The sequence below is a fragment of the Agelaius tricolor genome, unplaced genomic scaffold (assembly GCF_023055355.1).
Source record: "Agelaius tricolor isolate 1412-34295 unplaced genomic scaffold, bAgeTri1.0.p SCAF_64, whole genome shotgun sequence".
In the NCBI taxonomy this organism is placed as follows: domain Eukaryota; kingdom Metazoa; phylum Chordata; class Aves; order Passeriformes; family Icteridae; genus Agelaius; species Agelaius tricolor.
In genome coordinates, this window is record NW_027269324.1 from 988722 (window position 1) to 1006942 (window position 18221).

The following is an 18221-nucleotide window of genomic DNA, read 5'->3' on the forward strand; positions in this document are numbered from 1 at the left end:
CCGGGCTCCTGGCCCTGAGGCAGCTCCTGGCAAGGGCAGCAGAGCTGCAGAGAGACAGCTCTGGCCAGGAGCAGCTCCTGTGCACAGCCCAGCAGGGCTGGGGCACTGCCAGGGCCCCTCAGGGACACCAGCAGGGCACAGACTGAGCTCCCAGGGGCTCAGCACTGGCAGGGGCTGTGGCATGGCCCAGAGGGGGCTGTGTCACAGCAGCACCTCTGCGGCTGTGTCATAGAGGCATAGAGCAGCTGTGATGTCAGCAAGGGCCTGTGTGACAGCACAGAGTGGGCTGTGGGACGTCACAGATTGGGCTATGACATCACAGAGTTTGTGGTTTGAGGTGATCAAGCAGCTATGTGTGTGACATCACATCACAGGCTGTGATGTCATGGCATGGCTTTATGACATCATGGAGCCGGCTATGAGGTCATAGTGTGTGCTGTGACATTACAGAGTGACAGTATGACACCACAGAGAGGCTCGTGTGACATCACTGAGGGGGTTGTGAAATCACAGAGGTTGCTGTGGCATCATAGAGTAGGGTGTAAGGCCATAGAGCAGACTCTGCCATCATGGAGGGTGGCTCTGTGACATCAGAGGGGGGGTTGTGACATCACTGGGTGTCTGAGTAACATCACAGAACAGGCTGTGACATCACAGAAGAGACAGAGACATCACAGGGTGACTTTGTGATGTCACAGATTGTTCTGTCTCAATCACATCACAGCTGTATGACATCCCAGAGTATATCCCAGCATTGGCTCTGTGACATCACAAGGGGGATTTGTGTCATCCCAGCATGGGCTGTGACATCACAGGAGGCTGTGTGACATTGAAGGTGGCTATGTGACATCACAGGGAGCTTTGAGACATCATAAGGGGACTTCATGACATCCCAGTGTGGGCTGTGACATCACAGGGGCTGTGTCACATCACAGGAGGCTGTGTGACATCACAGGTGGCTGTGTGACATCACAGGGGCTTTGTGACATCACAGGGGTTTGTGTGACATCACAGGGGCTGTGTGAGGTCCCTGGGGAGGTCACTCTGCCCCGGCCCCCCTCACAGTTCCCCCCAGAGCAGTCCAACCCTGCTTGTGCACAGCGGGGTTCCCTGTCCCCCCGGGTCCCCCTGCCCCCAGCCCCGCAGCCTCCCCCAGAGGATGTTCCACAAGATCGACCCCAGAGCCTGACACGGGGACGGGGGGCCGGGGCCCTGGGGGTGGCACAGGGGGACAGGGACCCCCCGGCAGGGTCCCCTTGTCCCCCAGGGCCAGAGCCTGGGCTAGGGCTCCTTCACCCTGTTACAAACGAGGGGCTGAGAGCACTTAAAATATCCCCTGCAAGGGATCACCAAAAACCAGATTTAATATTAAGCGGCAGCACCACAGAGTTACTTGGCAAGAGTCACTCTGCTCCTGACTGGACACTTCAGACACACCAAGGAAACAAAGCAACAACAAAACCAAACAAAATCCAGGCAATCAAACCAGAAATGAACTGAGAACTGTCCCTGTGTGTGTGTGTATGAGACACAAGGACAGTAAGGGTAAAAGAAATATGGACCAAAATCTTAACAGAGATCAAACTTAATAGGACTTAACCTTAACTGATACCTTCAACTTCACAATTTAGCAAAAGAACAGCACTTAACACTAGTTAACCTAACTTATAACCTATGACTTTGCAATTTAACAGAGGAATAACATTTAACTGTATTTAACTCCGCTTATAACTTATATTAAACAACTTAGCAAAAGAACAACTCTTAGAAGCATTTAACTTCACTTAGACCTCATGACTTAACCTCACTTACAGGCCTGACTGGCTCAGCTATCCAAGGCACTCAAACCCCTCAGAGAGCAGCATTTCTGCCGCATTTCCCCAGCACAGGCACTCCTTTGTGCACACAGACACCAAGAGTCAGTGCAAGGCACCTGGGAGAAATTCCCCTGAGGGCAGGAAATGCTCCATGTGGATCCTTTGGCATCTCCCCAGCGGGCAAAGGGCTGAGCCTGGAGGAGTGGGGGTATCGGCCCAGGCTCCGTCGTTGTTGGGGATCCCCGAGTGCAGCAAAGGGGAGAGTTCCCGGCTGGGAGAGGCCCCACTCAGAGGGAGTCGCTGGCCCAGGAGAGCTCCAAGGGGCTCCTTTTGGAGCGCTGTGTGCAGGGCCCCAAGAGAGGGGCTTCAGTGCCAGCAATGGTTCATCCTGGCCGCACTTGGCATCAGCAGCTTTCTTTGGCAGGGTGAGAACAGGGATGTTGTTCCACGGAGGGAACAGAAAGAGCTCCCAGGGCTGCTGCTACAGAAAGCAGGAGCTGGTTGGGCAGCAGCAGTGCCTGGAGCAGACAGTGTTTGTGATGAGCTGCAGAGGAGCTGAGCCCAGGGGCTGTTGGCCAAGGCCGAGGCCCAAGGAGCATTTCTCAGCTGGCAGGGCGGCCTGAGAAGGGGAGGGGGGAATGCAGCAGCACAGGGCCCATGGAATGTAGGGAGCATTGTGACACTGTGGGGCTGTGTGACACCAAGGGACCATTGTGAATCTACGAGGCCCCATGGAATAAGCAAAGCATTGTGACACTGTGGGCCACCATGGAACCAAGGAGACCATTGTGACACTGTGGGACCTTAAGGAACCTGGGGACCATTGTGACACTGTGGGACCCCATGGAACCAAGGCACCCTTGTGACACCTCAGGACCCCATAAAACCAAGAGAACACGGAACAGGTCTGCCTGGTTTGGCCTCCTGTGGGCCACCTGACTGGTCCAGCTGACCTTGGCATGTGGAGGGTCTCTTCTCATTTGCTGCTGAAACACTGGGGCTCTGTGCTTTCCTTCCTATGGAAGAGAACTGTCCTTCTCCTCCAGGCACCCATGACCAGAAATGGGATTTCACCATCAAATTTCCTTATATCCAGGGATTGTTCCCATAGCAATATTGCCAGGACAAGTCTGTCTGGCAGTGGTTTCACAAGGGTCACCTCTCATCTGGCCCCAAAACCCTGGGGAAGACTCTGTGCTTTCCTTCCTATGGAAGAGAACTGTCCTTCTTGGCCAGGTGCCCATGGCCAAATTTGGGTTCCACCTCCAATACTGCCTATTGTGACAGACTGAAGGAGATTGTTGGCTTGAATCATTTTGTGTGTGTAGGAGGAAGAGGCAGGTCCAGCCTTGCCCTGCCCTGTGACCCCAGCACTGCCCTGCCCTGGAACCCCAATCCCCCAGAACCTCCATCCCAGCCCAGCAGTGGCTGCCAGTCCCTGGCCCAGCACAGGCAATGCTCCACAGCCACCTCTGCAGCCCCCAGCCCAGCTCCTGAGGGACCAAATGAGCCCAAGCCCCACCTGGGGGAAGGGCACAGGAAGACCGAGGGTGACCACAAGGGTGACCACAAGGCAAGCACACATCTTGACCCTCCCTCCTCTTGGCATTTCCATCTGAACAACACTGGAACCCAGGTGTGAGTGCTTCTCTGTGTCTTATTTGTCTTTGTCTACTTCTTCTATGTCTGTCTCCTTGCAAATTTTGATTAACTTCAAATTGAATGGGCTTAGAGTTTGTGAAGTTGAATGGGCCAAGTTAATGCATTGAGAAGTGTTTGTATTTGATTCACTGTCATATTAAACCTTTTGCCAAAGGTTCTCTGATTTTCTAAAGTTGCCAGTAAAGGCTGTTTGGTTGTTTTCAGCTCCTGAGAATGTCTTGTTGGTATTTCTCCAGTAGATCCAACTCAGAGGACACAAACAATTGTAATTCCTTTAAAATGTCTCGTTGAGAGAATTGTTTGAGGAATGGGAGTCAGGGCTTGCCTGTCCTGCTTGGCCCAGCCCAGGCAGGGCTTCCCCAGCCACATTCCACACTCCATTGCCCAGCTGGAGCCGCTGGTGCCTCTGAGTTGTGCTGCCCCAGCCCCAGGGACGCTCTCTTTGTCTGCCCATTCCCCCACGGTCTCTGGGCAGGGATGGCTTCAGTGGGGGCTGCTGACATCCTCAGCAACTTGCAGAGGCTGCTGCTGAATTTTACTGCTCCAGAGGCTCGAAATGTATTCAATCTGAATAGATCATATTTAAAAAGACAGTGAGAAAACATTTTTTAGTTGCTGCTTAGGTTTTTCTTCCTGTTAATACATGGATAAGTGCAATCTCCAATTGACACTGAATCCAGGTTCCTCCTCGTGCCATTTGAATGGATATGAAAATCAAGACCCTTCCTGGCTGACAATCAATCAGACTCTGTCCCAACCCTCTCCCCACCATTTCCCCCATCCAAGCCCTGGCACTCAGAGCAGCCTTGTGCAAATCTGAGCTCCCTCCAGCCCAGGCTGCATGTGCAGCTTTCAGCTCCCTGGCTCCAGCTCCCACCTGCTTTCCTTGGAGAAGGAGCTGCCCGAGACACAGAGGGATGTTCATTTCTTGTCAGCCAACAGAGCCAAGGGAAGGCACAGCTCCATCAAATGCAAAAGTCATTCTTCCCCTTGGCTCTGCCCTGCCCCTGATCTCCACAGCCTGTCCAGTTTCCTTCATCCCTCCAGTGCCAGGGACTTTCTGGGACAAGGGAGCTCTTCTCTGGCTATGGAGGGAGTTGCAAGTGCAGCCCCTGGAGTGGCAACCACAACTCATCAGGTTTGTGTCCTTGCAGGGACCAGGAACTGCTGAGACTCAGAGGCACAGAAAGGTTTCTCTTCATGGCCAACATAAAAATTTGAAAATGTGAAAATTTAATAGACATCAAAACCCTTCCCTCTGCTCCTTTTGACATCCCAACAACATCTGACATGTCCACCATCCACAAGGGATTGCCATAGAAAGGATTTAGACAAAGACATGAGAAGAGGCATTATGAAAGATAAAAATACATCTAAGATGCTGAATAAAGAGTTCTTTAAACTTCTGAAAGACTGGGCAACTCCCTGAAACTCAAAGCATGAAGCCATTCAAGGCAGATGCATTGGAATAACCAGAGAACAGCTGCAGGAGGAAATGTGGGGGCAACAGGAAAGACATAGATGCAGCTGCTCTAAATGAAGAGATGTCCTTGGACATGGCCATTTAGCCCGGAGAGCTCAAAACACCTGAAGGAAGAAATGAATGAAATATTAGACTGAATGTTGTAGGCACAGCTAGAGGGGAAGATCAATATTTCTTCTCCTGCCATCAGTAGAAGAATCCAGTTGATCCAGGAAATTCCTGTTTCGGGTGGGAAAACTTGGCCATTTCTTCAAAGTCCTCAATGACCCAGATAATAAAGATTTGCTTCTATATAATGAAGCTAACAGGTATTAAAACCTGTGCCCCTTTCCAGGCCGACATCAGTTGTGTGCCCATGAACAGGCAGTTCTCCTGGTAGGGCCCCAGTAGCCAGAGGTGCTGAGCTGGGATTGGCATCTCCCAGAAAGGAGCTGAGGGAGAGCAGAGCACCTTGCAAGCTGATGAGTCTGCTGGAATTCCATCCCCTCCCCATTGCACAGTAGCCCTGCATTTCCCTCCTCCAGCCTTGGTCTCCAGCACAGCCATGGAGCCTCTTTGGGCTCCTGAGTGTTCCTGCAGCACCCAAGGGCAGCTGAGCTCTGCCTTTGGCACACTCAGCCCTCAAGGGGCTCTCCTCCACAACAGGTAATGTTGGAGGTGGAAGCCAAATTTGGCCATGGGCACCTGGCCAAGAAGGGCAGTTCCTTTCCATAGGAAGGAAAGCACGGAGCCCCAGTGTTTCAGCAGCAGATGAGAAGAGACCTTCAATTGCAGAGGTCAGCTTGACCAGTCAGGTGGCCCATGGGCCAAACCAGCCAGACCTGTTCCGTGTTCCTTTTGTTTTATGGGGTCCTGAGGTGTCACAATAGCCCCTAGGTTCCCTAAGATCCTGCAGTATCACAATGGTTCCAACAATTCCATGAGGCCTTGCAGTGTCACAATGGCCCCAACAATTCCATGAGGCCTTGCAGTGTCACAATGGTCTCCTTTGGCTCCACAGTGTCACAATGGACCATTGATGACAGGCGGCCTGTCTGTGTCACCCTGGAGCTTTGGTTCCATGAAGCCCTGCAGTGTCACAATGGTCCCCCTTGGTTTCTTAGTGTCACAAGGAACCACTGATGACAGAAGGCCCTGCAATGTTACAGGGGCCCCTTGGTTCCATGCAGCCCTGCAATGTCACAAAGGCCTCTTGGTTTCATCAGGCCCCACAGTGTCACAATGCTTTGCTTATTCCATGGGACCTCATAGTGTCACAATGGTCTCCATGATTCCATGAGTCCCCTCACTTTTACAACAGCCCCCTGGTTCCATGAGGCTTTGAAGTGTCTTAATGGTCTTTCCATGGTTCCATGGTTCAATGGTTCCTTGCAATGTCACAATGGACATTTGGTTCCATGATACCCCAAAGTGCCACAATGGCCTGTATGGTTCCATGAGGCCCCACGGTGTCCCAATGGACCCCTGGTTTGATGGGACCTCTCAGTGTCACAATGATCTCTACATTCCATGGAGTCACACAGCGTCAGTATGGTCCCCTTGGTCCCATGAGGCCCAGCAATGTCACAGTGGTCTCCATAATTCCACGAGGCCCCACAGTGTCACAATGCTCCCTACATTCCATGGGCCCTGTGCTGCTGCATTCCCCCCTCCCCTTCTCAGGCCGCCCTGCCAGCTGAGAAATGCTCCTTGGGCCTCGGCCTTGGCCAACAGCCCCTGGGCTCAGCTCCTCTGCAGCTCATCACAAACACTGTCTGCTCCAGGCACTGCTGCTGCCCAACCAGCTCCTGCTTTCTGTAGCAGCAGCCCTGGGAGCTCTTTCTGTTCCCTCAGTGGAACAACATCCCTGTTCTCACCCTGCCAAAGAAAGCTGCTGATGCCAAGTGCGGCCAGGATGAACCATTGCTGGCACTGAAGCCCCTCTCTTGGGGCCCTGCAAACAGCGCTCCAAAAGGAGCCCTTGGAGCTCTCCTGGGCCAGCGACTCCCTCTGAGTGGGGCCTCTCCCAGCCGGGAACTCTCCCCTTTGCTGCACTCGGGGATCCCCAACAACGACGGAGCCTGGGCCGATACCCCCACTCCTCCAGGCTCAGCCCTTTGCCCGCTGGGGAGATGCCAAAGCATCCTCAGGGAGCATTTCCCTGCCCTCAGGGGAATTTCTCCCAGGTGCCTTGCACTGACTCTTGGTGTCTGTGTGCACAAAGGAGTGCCTGTGCTGGGGAAATGCGGCAGAAATGCTGCTCTCTGAGGTGTCTGAGTGCCTTGGATAGCTTAGCTAGTCAGGCCTGTAAGTAAGGGTGAGTCACAAGCTGTAAGCAAAGTTAAATGCTGCTAAGAGTTGTTCTTTTGCTAAGTTGTTGCATTCAATATAGGTTTTAAGCTACGTTGAATATTGTTAAGTGTTGTTCCACTGTGAAATCATTAGGTCATAAGTTATAAGTAAGGTTAGATACTGTTAAGTGCTGTTCTTTTGCTAAATGCTGAAGTCGAAGGTATCAGTCAAGTCCTGTTAAGTTTGAGCTCAGTTTAGCTTTTAGGCTGCATTCCTTTTATCCTTGCCCCCACTTTCCTTTAGGCACACATACATGCATGCAAAGACACTCGGACAGTTCATGGTTAATTTCTGGTTTGACTGCCTGGATTTTTTTGGGTTTTGTTGTTGCTTTGTTTCCTTGGTGTGCCTGACGTGTCCAGTCAGGAGCAGAGTGACTCTTGCCAAGGAACTCTGTGGTGCTGTCCCTTAATATTAAATCTGGTTTTGGCTGATCCCTGGCTGGGGATATTTTCAGCGCTCTCAGCCCCTCGTTTGTAACAGGGTGAAGGAGCCCTGGCCCAGGCTCTGGCCCTGGGGGACACAGGGATGCTGCCGGGGGGTCCCTGTCCCCCTGTGCCACCCCCAGGGCCCCGGCCCCCATCCCCGTGTCAGGCTCTGGGGTCGATCTCGTGGAACATCCTCTGGGGGAGGCTGCGGGGCCGGGGCTGGGGGGACCCAGGGGGACAGGGAACCCCGCTGTGCACGAGCAGGGTTGGACTGCTCTGGGGGGAACTGTGAGGGGGGCCGGGACAGAGTGACCTCCCCAATGACCACACACAGCCACTGTGATGTCACACAAACCCCTGTGATGTCACACAGCCACCTGGGATGTCACAGTCCCAAGGCTGGCATATCACTGTGTGGTGTCATACAGCTGTGCAGTGAAATCACAGAAGACACTGTGATGTCACAAAGTCACTCCGTGATGTCACAACCTGTTCTGTGATGTCACAGCCTGTTTTGTGATGTTACTCAGACACCCACTGATGTCACAAACCAGTCTCTGACATCACTGAGCCACCCTCCATGATCATAGAGTCTGCTCTATGGCCTCACTCCCTACCCTATCATGCCAAGCCACCTCTGCGATGTCACAATCCCCTCAGTGATGTCACACAACCCTCTCTTTGATGTCTTACACCCACTCTGTAATGTCACAGCACACACTTTAATCTCATAGCCTGCTCTATGATGTCATACAGCCATGCTATGACATCACAGCCTGCTCTGTGATGTCACACAGAGCCCTGTAGGACACTGTGGTGGCTTGAAGATGTCACACAAAAATCTCTGTGATGTCATAGCCCAATCTGTGACCTAACAGAACACACTCTGTGTTGTCACACAGCCCCTTGCTGCCATCCCAGCTGCTCTGTGCCTCTATGACACAGCCACAGAGGTGCTGCTGTGACACAGCCCGCTCTGGGACATGCCACAGCCCCTGCCAGTGCTGAGCCCCTGGGAGCTCAGTCTGTGCCCTGCTGCTGTCCCTGAGGGGCCCTGGCAGTGTCCCAGCCCTGCTGGGCTGTGCACAGGAGCTGCTCCTGTCCAGAGCTGTCTCTCTGCAGCTCTGCTGCCCTTGCCAGGAGCTGCCTCTGGGTTGTGGTTTCAAAGCAAAACCAGTAAAAGATCCAAGTGAGAAATACAATTTATCAGGAAAAGGGATAAAACCATATACATGCTATAATACAAAAGAAAAATCAATGACAGAGTCAGAATACAACCTGACACCCTGCTAGTTAGGGGGCTGGTAGCAGTCCAGATGAAATGGTCTTGTTGAAGTGGTGATCCTGTAGAAACAATCCGGTAGGTCTTGTCCTCTGGAAACCAGTGGGTAAGGGCAGCTATTCCTCGGGCAATCCAGTGGAAAGACTGACTGCTCTGTCCCAAAGCCCAGATTGTATCCAGGTGGGGATGCTGAGCTCCTCCCCCCTGGGCAGGGAATCTCAGAAAGGGCTGAAATCGTTCTGAGTCATGGGGTGGGTCCTTGATTACCTGATAAACAGAAATGGCTCCTGGAGGGAGTTATCTCTGAGTCATGAGGCAAGACATTGATGGGCCCATTAACAGGAGATAAGGAACAAAACAATGTCCCTCCTGGTTTCAGCAGCTCTTGAGGATGGGAACAGAAGACATTTTTCTATTCTAACCTAGGACACTCTGGGCCAGCAGCCTGGCTCTGCTCAGCAGCACAGACTCAGCACAAGGACTTCAATGACACTCTTGAGGCTTTGGTGCTGTTTGCATCACACTCAGTCCCTCAGATTGCACTCAAAAAAACTTCTGGAGAACTCAAACTCACATTCAAAGTCCAAAGCTTCAATAACTTTTAATGGGTACCACTGAGGGACACAATTCATGTGAAAATGTCCCCAGGTTCCAGGTAGAGCAGAACACTGGAGGCACTGATGACAGCTGGGGACAAGCAAGGGAAACGTGTCTCTGGTGCTGGGCAAACCTGGATGTGTTTCAGGAATGCAAAGGGCCAAGGCCTGAGCCCCAGCCCCTGGCCAGGCAGATCCTGTCCCTCCCTCATTGCTCAGGGCTCTTGCTGGGGCACTGGGATGTGGGGATGGGCAATGCCAAGGGCAGGAGCATGGGGCGGCCCCTGCCAGGCTGCTGAGCAGGGACAAGGAGGCCATGAGGCCCCAGGCCTGCAAGGGTCACTTGTCCCCTGCTGGCTTCAGGCCCAGGGCCAGCAGCCATGACCAAAGTACTGCAGGAGTTGGCTCTGTCAGGGCTGTCTTGCAGCTGCTGCCCATGCCTGTGCCCTGTGCAGCCCAGGCTGTCCTACGGTGTCCCTGCCCTGTGCCTCTGTCCCTGCAGGCTGTCGGCATCCCCCGGCTGCCCCACCTGGCTGGGCCCTTCCTTTGCTGACAGCTCTGCCTCCTGCCTGCCTCTGCCTGCCCACACAAAGCCTTGGGCTGCTCCAGGCTCCTGCTGGGGGACGTGTTGCACCACAGCCCTGCCCTGCCAGGGAAATTCCTTTCTGCTGCTGCCCAGTCTGGATCTTCCCAGCTGCCCTTGCTGCCATTATTTCCTTCTCATGCTTATATGCTCTAGGAAGAAAAGCTCCAGCCTCTCTGAAACCACCCTTCAACCCCTGCCAGGCTACTCCTGTTCTGTCCTCAGTCTCCACCCCACTGAGCCCAGGACCTGCAGCCTCTACCTGCTGGTTATGTGATAAGGCCTCAAAACCCCATTTTGGAAGATGTTTGGGTCCTCTCCAAAGTCTGTTAAAATGGAAAAATAGTGGTCAAAGGTATTTTCTCCCAAATCTTGCAGTGGCAGAACAAGGGTCAATATGTGAAAAGTGAATGAGTCTGGATTTCCATTTGTTAGAAGGAGAAAATAATTTACAATGATGAGAGTGGCACAAAATTGCAACAGTTTTTCCAGAGAAGTGGATGCCCCATCCTAGGAATTGTCCAGGAGGAGGAGCTTTGTGCAAGCTGACCCAGTGAAACCCCCTGCCCTTCCCAAGGATGGAATTCCTGTAGTGTGGGTTCTCTGATGTGCTGGGTGCCCTCACAAGGCTTCTGGCCAGAATGTCTGCTGAGGGCAGCCAGGCTGCTGCAGGGGCAGTGACCTGACAGCCATCACCATGGCAGCCCTGTCCCCTGGGCCTGGCTAGGCCCTTTGCTCTGCCCCTGCCTTGGTGCTGCTGGCATGAAGAGTTTTGTCATTGATATCTCGTCCCCAAGGTGCTGGGGCCAATGGCTTCCCAGTCAGGCTCCTGGAGCACAAGTGGCTTTTCAGAGGGCAGCCAGGAATGAGCCCTGAGGCAGCAGCTCTGCAGTGGTGGCCACCAGGCCGGGCTGCCAAGGGAGGCTTCTGGCCATGGGCTGCAAGCAGCTGCTGCTGCCAAGGTGCCTTTGGTGCCTCAGGCTCTCCCTGGCACAGCTCCCAGCACGGCACTCTGCCCTTGTGCCCGAGGCCTTCCCTGTGCTGGGGCTGGCCTGGGGCTTTTCCTGCAGCGGGACCTGCCCTGCTGATGGCACAGGAAAGGCAGTTCCTGCTGGAGCAGGAGGCTCTGCCTGCAATGGGCTCCAACATCTCCAGCAAGGCCCTGCTGACTTCAAAAGTGCTTCCTAGAGCAGAAGATTCTAATGGTTAGAGCTTCTTTGCTGTGGAGGAAAGAACTCTGATCAAGATCTTTCTCTGTAATCATCATCACAAGCAATCCGAGCTGTATTTCTAGAAGTATCTGTTATTGCATCATTATATCATATACCATATATATCTGGTATTGCATCATTAACCCAGTGGGACAAATTGCATTAAAGTTCAATTCCCCCTGTCCAATCTCTTGTAACTTTGACAAAGTCTGGGGCTAGCATTGGATCCAGCCGTTCCCAGTCTCCTTTCTGATAAGGAATTTTAGAAGTCTAGGGGTCCTGCAGGGCTTTGAGGATCCATGGTGGCTGCTGGGTGTCATTTCTCCACCTCATGTCTCAGCAGGAGTTTCTCCAAAAGAGAAATAAAGCTTTTGCCTGAAGCTCCCACATGACAGGAACATGACAGTGGCCATGACAGGAACCCCTGTGAGTGTCTGGGACATCCCGGCTCTTTGGCAGCCTGGGGACTCCTGGGATGGCACCGTGGAGCCCCCGTGAGTCCCTGTGACAGATCAGTGCCTTTGCAGCCCAAGGTGCCCTGGGATGTCACCACGGAATGGCTGTGACTGCCTCCGACCACAGGGCTCTTTACCATTCCCCAGAAATCCCTGGAGGGTCTCCATGGAGCCCCTGTCTCTGTGTGTGACATTCCAGCTCATGAAGACGCTGGAGATTCTTGGAATGTCCCCATGGAGCCCCTCTGAGTGCCTGTGGCAACTTGGATCTTTAGCAGGCAACCATCACCAGAATCCATTGCTATGGTCAGTTTCCATGGCAACCATCACCAGCCTCCCTGTTGCTATGGTCAGATTCCATGGTAACCATCACCAGCCCCCTGTGTCTATGGTCAGTCCCCTGGGCAGCTCCATGGAGACCCCATCCCAGGGGTGGTTGCCATGGACACCAGCTCAGGCCTGCAGCCAGAGTTCTGTTGCCATGGCAACCATTTCCAGGCCCATCCTCAGGCTCATGGGATCCCAGAGCCACAGAATTGGTGGAGATTGGAGGGACCCATCAGGATCCTCCAGTCCAACTGCTGGCCCTGCACAGGACACCCCAACAATGCCAGCCTGGGCCTGGCAGCGCTGGCCAAACACTGCTGCAGCTCAGAGAGCCCTGGAGCTGGGACCCTTCCCTGGGGAGCCTGGCCAGGGCCCCAGCAACCTCTGGGCAAAAACCTTTTCCTGACATCCAACCTGAGCCTGCCCCGGCTCAGCTGCAGCCATTCCCTCCACTCCTGTCCCTGGGCACCAGAGGGAAGAGGTTCCCACAGCCCCAGCCAGGGACCCACTCCCAAGGCTGATGCCATGGCCACCAGGGCTGGCACCAGCTGGGATGCTCGTTCTCCATGGGCTGGGGTTTAGGAATGGGATTCCCCAATTTCCTGCTCCCGCTAAAACCGCTCTGCCCTCGCTGCCCTCCCGCCTCCCATGGGAAGCACAAAAGGCAAAGATCCCGGGCTGGGATAAGAACAATTTATTTGGAACAGCAACGAGATAAGGAACAAACAGGAACAACAACAACATGGATAACAGAAGGGATAAGAAAAACTTTTTGCAGGGAAAACTAGAACACCACTGACTGTCTCTTCCCAGCCATGTATTCCCTCCATCCTGGAAAGGACACCCTTCTCCTCACAGCAGACAGAGAGAGTCTCTTTCCTGCCCCTTGAAATGACCTGAAGTAGGAGTGAATGTAATGACACAGCCATGGCCTGACCCTCATAACCTTGGACCCACATCATGTCATTGGCAGGGGCAGGAAAAGGGACAGGTGTCTTCCCAGCATGGATCACAGGGAACATAGATAACCAGGGCTCTTTCCAATGTGGGACCTCCAATGGGAGATGAAGCTGGAGCAGTGCACAAAGCTCTTCCTGCAGCTGGGGCATTTGCAGGGCTTCCCTCACTGGTGCTTCCGTTGGTGTCTGGTCAAGTGAGAGTTACGGCTGAAGCTCATCCCACATTCCCCACACTCGTAGGGTCTCTCCCCGGTGTGGATGTACCGGTGGGTGATGAGGTGGGAGTTTTGCTTGAAGCCCTTCCCACAGTCAGGGCAGCGGAATGGCCTCTCCTCTGTGTGAATCCGCTCGTGCACGAGGAGCTGGGAGCTGGTCCGAAACCTCTTCCCACACTCAGGACACTCATAGGGCCTCTCCCCAGTGTGGATGCGCTGATGGCTGATGAGGTGGGAGTTGTGCTTGAAGCCCTTCTGGCAGTCGGGGCTGTGGAAGGGCCTCTCCTCTGTGTGAATCCGCTGGTGCAACAGAAGATTGGAGCTGGTCTGAAACCTCTTCTGACACTCAGGACACTCATAGGGCCTCTCCCCAGTGTGGATCATCTGGTGGACACTCAGGTCAGAGCTGCAGCTGAAGCCCTTCCCACACTCCCCACACTCATAGGCCCATTCCCCAGTGTGGATCATCTGGTGGCGGATCAGGGTGTTGCTCTGCCTGAAGCTCTTCCCACACTCCAAGCACTTGTAGGGCTTCTCCCCATCGTGAAGCTGCTCATGCACCACCAGCTCTGAGCCCTAGCTGTAGCTCTGCCCACCTTCCTGGCGCAGGGTGGGTCTTTCCTCCTCAGAGCACCCTGGGCTGAGTTTGGTGCCCCTCCTCCTGAGGGACCTCTGGGACTTTTCCTCCCCACTGGATTCCTGCACAGTAGAGCTGCTCAAAATGGCCTCTTCCATGAGGTTCTGCTGCAGGGATTTGTCCTCCCTGGTCTCCATCCTCAGCTTCTTGTTTGGAGGACGAAGGACAAGGTCAGGATGGGATTTGCCTCTGTGCCACAGGGAAGGGGAAGGAGATCCCCCCAGTGATTCCCCGGCAGGACGGCATTGGCAGAGGGGCTGTCCTGCAGCCGGGGGCTGTGCTGGGCTGGGAGATGGAGCAGGAGAGAGAGGGAAAGGGGCACTGACTTCTTCCTCACCTGCCCGGGTGTCCTGGGACATTGTCTCAGTTTGAACAGACGGGTGTCTGCTAAGGAAGGCAAGAGCCTCCCTTGAAATGGAAAATGTAAACCCTCTCCCTCCAAATTACTAGAATTTTGAAATTAAGGGTATCTCAGGCAAAAGTATGGGAATAGGAATAACAGTTATTGAACTAGGAAAATCTTAAAAATACAAATGCCGTTTTACAAAAATACCCCACTCACCAGATCAGAACACGACATGACACCCTGCGGGTCAGGCTGCTGGTAGCAGTCCTATGAAATGGTGGCTGCAGAGCTCCTGCAGTGACAGATGTGGTTCTGTTAGGATCCTGTAGAAGGGTGGAGTTTTCCTCTGAAGGTCCAGTGGTGGTGGTGGTGTTGGGCCTGGTCTTCCTCTGGGAATCCTGTGGAGAAGAAAGCTGCTTCTCTGAGAATCCAGTGGGAAGAGGCTGATGTGGTGTCCCAGGGATGCGGTTATATCCAGGTACGAATGCTTGGCTCCTCCCCCTGGGCGGAGCATCTCACAATGGGATGATGTGGTTTTTATCAGTCATGCAGTGACACTCAATGGCCCATTAAGAGAAGATATTTCCCAGAGGATGGATTGGTTGTGGAAGAGATAAAGAAAACTGCCCAATTAACAGAAGATAAATGCTCCAGTTCTAACAGATGGGTGATGATCCCACAGCCTGTGAATTCAGGGAGTGCTCAACATCATGGTTCCTTCTCCTCTCCCTGATCCTCCTTTGTCCCTCCTCTTCCTCCCACTCCTCATCTTCCCTCTCTCCTCCTCCTTTTTCTTCCTAAGCCAACCTCCTTCTCTTACTTCCCTCCCTTCTTGCTCTCCTTCTTCATCCAAACTGGGCCTTGTTGGGGACCCTGGCTGCAGACTTCCAGCCCTTGGGGTTCCTCCCAGGAGATCCGGAAGGGGTGAATGCAGAGAGGGCTGGGAGATCCCAGGAGTGGCTTCAGTGGGAGGGACTGAGCTGTACTGGGATCATACTGGGATCAAATGGGCAGTGACTGGGATTGCACTGCATTTGTACTCACATCATAACAGGATCATACTGGAACTGAGTAGGAGCCTGCCGGGTGCAATTGTGACCCTGTTGGAGGCAAATGGGATATACTGGGAGCAAGTGGGATCATGCTCTGGGTGAGCAGGAGCAGCTGTGAGCAACTGGGATCATGCCAGGAGCATGTGGGGGAACTGGGAGTGACTGGGTGCATGCTGGGGGTCATTGGAAACAACTGGGCTTCTACTGGGATCATGCTGGGAGTGGCTGGGAATATGCTGGAAGGAACTGGGATACACTGGGAAAGACTGGGAAAGACTGGAACAAAAGTCAGGGTGAAAGGGAGCAACTGGAACCATGTGGGGCACAAGTGGTTCCTACAGGCAGCAACTGGGACCACACCGGGGTCATCACTGGATCATACTGGGACTGACTGGATTAACCCTGGCAGTGCCTGAGAGTGACTGGGAACACACCATGCACATCCTCCCTGGACTGGGGGTGACTGGGAGCAACTGGGAGCACACTGGGAGCAAATGGCATCATACTGGGACTGACTGGGTTGATCTAGCTGGAGGCAACTGGGACCATCCTGGGAGTGCTTGAAAGTAACTGGGATTATTCTGGGACCATACTGGGAGTGCTGCCATGTGACAAGGATCATACTAATACATAAAATTTCAATAGTCAATGTGAATTTTATTTCTATATCTTTTATTTTAAAGAAGGCCAGCAAGCAGCGCTGGTTGGCTGGGGAGTCACCGCTCCACTCACGGCACACACCACTTACAAATTCAGTAAAGTATATATATATACTGTTTTTAAGCATAAAAAAGCAGTTTCCAGTGTGCTTGTTTAGTAGAAATGAGTAAATATCAATCAGCTGGAATAAGCAATTTCATCATCTTTCCAGGTGGTTGTTGGCTTCCTGTCCTTCTTGTGCTTGTCTGGAGCGAGGCCCCTTCACCGCTGTCTGCTACATGATTTTGTTAAGCTTTTTATTACACATAAGCATTTAGTCGCACTGCAGTCCCCTTAGCTTAACCACAACATCCTCTATTTTATTCTAAGCATCAGTCATCTTGCTACCTCATCTCTTTACTTTACCATACTTCCCCTAGTTCAAAGCTTTATTTGGCTATAGAAAGTTTCATAAGCCTTCTTTGGATCTATCCCAAAGAATGCATCCATTTTCCACACAGCAGATAAAAGCATTTGCTGATTCCATTGCTGATTGACACAAATCACAAAAACATTTTTCACAGTATTGCTCACCAGATTGATGATGTGGGGATCTACCTCCCTTTCCTGTAGGGCATGTAGAACGTGCTGCTGGCTTGCGGTGTCAAAAGCCTTGGCCATGTCCACAAATACAACAGCCAGGGGTTTGTGTTCTCCTTTTGCTGACTGAATTCTAGTTTGCAGGAGTTTCAGGTTTTCGGAGCATTCCACTGCCCTTATAAAGCCTCTTTGCCTTGGGTTGAGGGAGCAAGCCTTGGTCAGTTTGGCTGTTAAAATCCTGGAGAACAGTCTTAGCAAGATGGAACCGATCAGGATGGCTCTCCAGTTGTTAATGTCCTTTAGGTGCCCTGCTTTGGTTGACTTAGGAATCAAAACAGTCCTGCAAGCCCTCACCATGTCTGGGATTTTTCCTGATGTTAACCATAAGCTGAAGATCTTCATGCTCCAGGAGTACTCTGGATCCATCTTCTTGATGTCTCTTAGAGTAATCCTGGACTGGGAGCCGAGTTTTTGCTCATCTCCTGCACATTTTTCTCAATTTCTTTTGCCATAATTAAGTCTCTGAAAGCACTGATGTTGGCTTTCCCATTAATTTGGTGTTGCCGCTGCTTGGGGCGTGGCATCCCAGGTCGAGGATGGCTCGGTGGCAGCGCCTTTGCCACACGGACCAAGCACGCGCACACACCAATGTGGTGGACGGTAACTGGCATTTATTAACGGTTAGGCAGGGTCATTTATAACAGGGGTTAATGGTCAACAACACGTGGGGCTAAGTAACGGTAAAGGGGAGGGGTTCTGTCTGCCCGTAACAATGCGAGATCTTGGGGCCGGTCCCTAATCTCCCACAATTTGGAAGTTCCCAAGGCTATCAAATGTTCCAGGTGTTTCCCATCAGGCTTTAAAAACTGAATAAAGTTCGATGGGTGGGATTTCACAGGACAAACAGTCTTTGTCATTCAGGATAATTTTAGCAAGTTTTCCCCTATCTGGATGGAACAGGTCTTAGAAGCAAAGAAAATGACCTTTCTTAACTGTTCTTCTTTTCATCCACTTTTGAGAAGGTCTTATTGGTCCTTTTTCCTGGCTCCCCATTTTTCTCTTATCTTGGGTTGCTGTTCTTATCTGGCTGATTCATTCAAGGCATCAAAAGCATTCCTGTGCTGATTGATTGTTGATTGCATCTCCTTATCATCTATTAAGTGCTTGAATATCCACAGGAAGGTGTGAATTGTCCCAGCTGATAGCCATTCACTGAGGGTTCTGAGATAATGGGCCTGCAGCTCCCCCTCCCTCTGTCACTTGCTGTTTCCCAGCTGTTGTTATCTTTATCAGGGTGGTGACTCATCTTGGGATCTCTTTTCCTTCCAGCAGCTGCTCTCCCAGGCATCTGACTCCTCCCAAGATCTTTGTCCAAGTCCATTCTCAGGCTCCCAGCTGCTCTCCTGGTTTGATGACTCATGCCAGGTTCCTTATCTGCATCCTCAGCTGGTTTCCTGGGCAGCAATCTCCTTTTGTCCCTGATTTCTTCAGCTGTTTTGCTTGTGATGTGTGTCCTGCAATGAGTTTATTGATGCTTTTGTTGCCCTCAAACTGAGCCTCCAATCTCACCAGTAGTTCTTCCTCCTCTTTAGTCCAGC

General features: G+C 52.5%; 1 protein-coding gene across 1 annotated transcript in view; it reads right to left on the reverse strand.

The window, feature by feature from the left end:
* LOC139605317 (uncharacterized) overlaps positions 1–14566 on the reverse strand; it is an 850331-nt gene extending 835765 nt beyond the window's left edge. The window contains 2 exon segments of the mRNA XM_071456679.1: positions 13358–13898; positions 14549–14566. Of these exon segments, the coding sequence (XP_071312780.1) occupies positions 13358–13898; positions 14549–14566 (559 nt within the window).
* Between the last annotated feature and the right edge of the window lie 3655 nt (positions 14567–18221).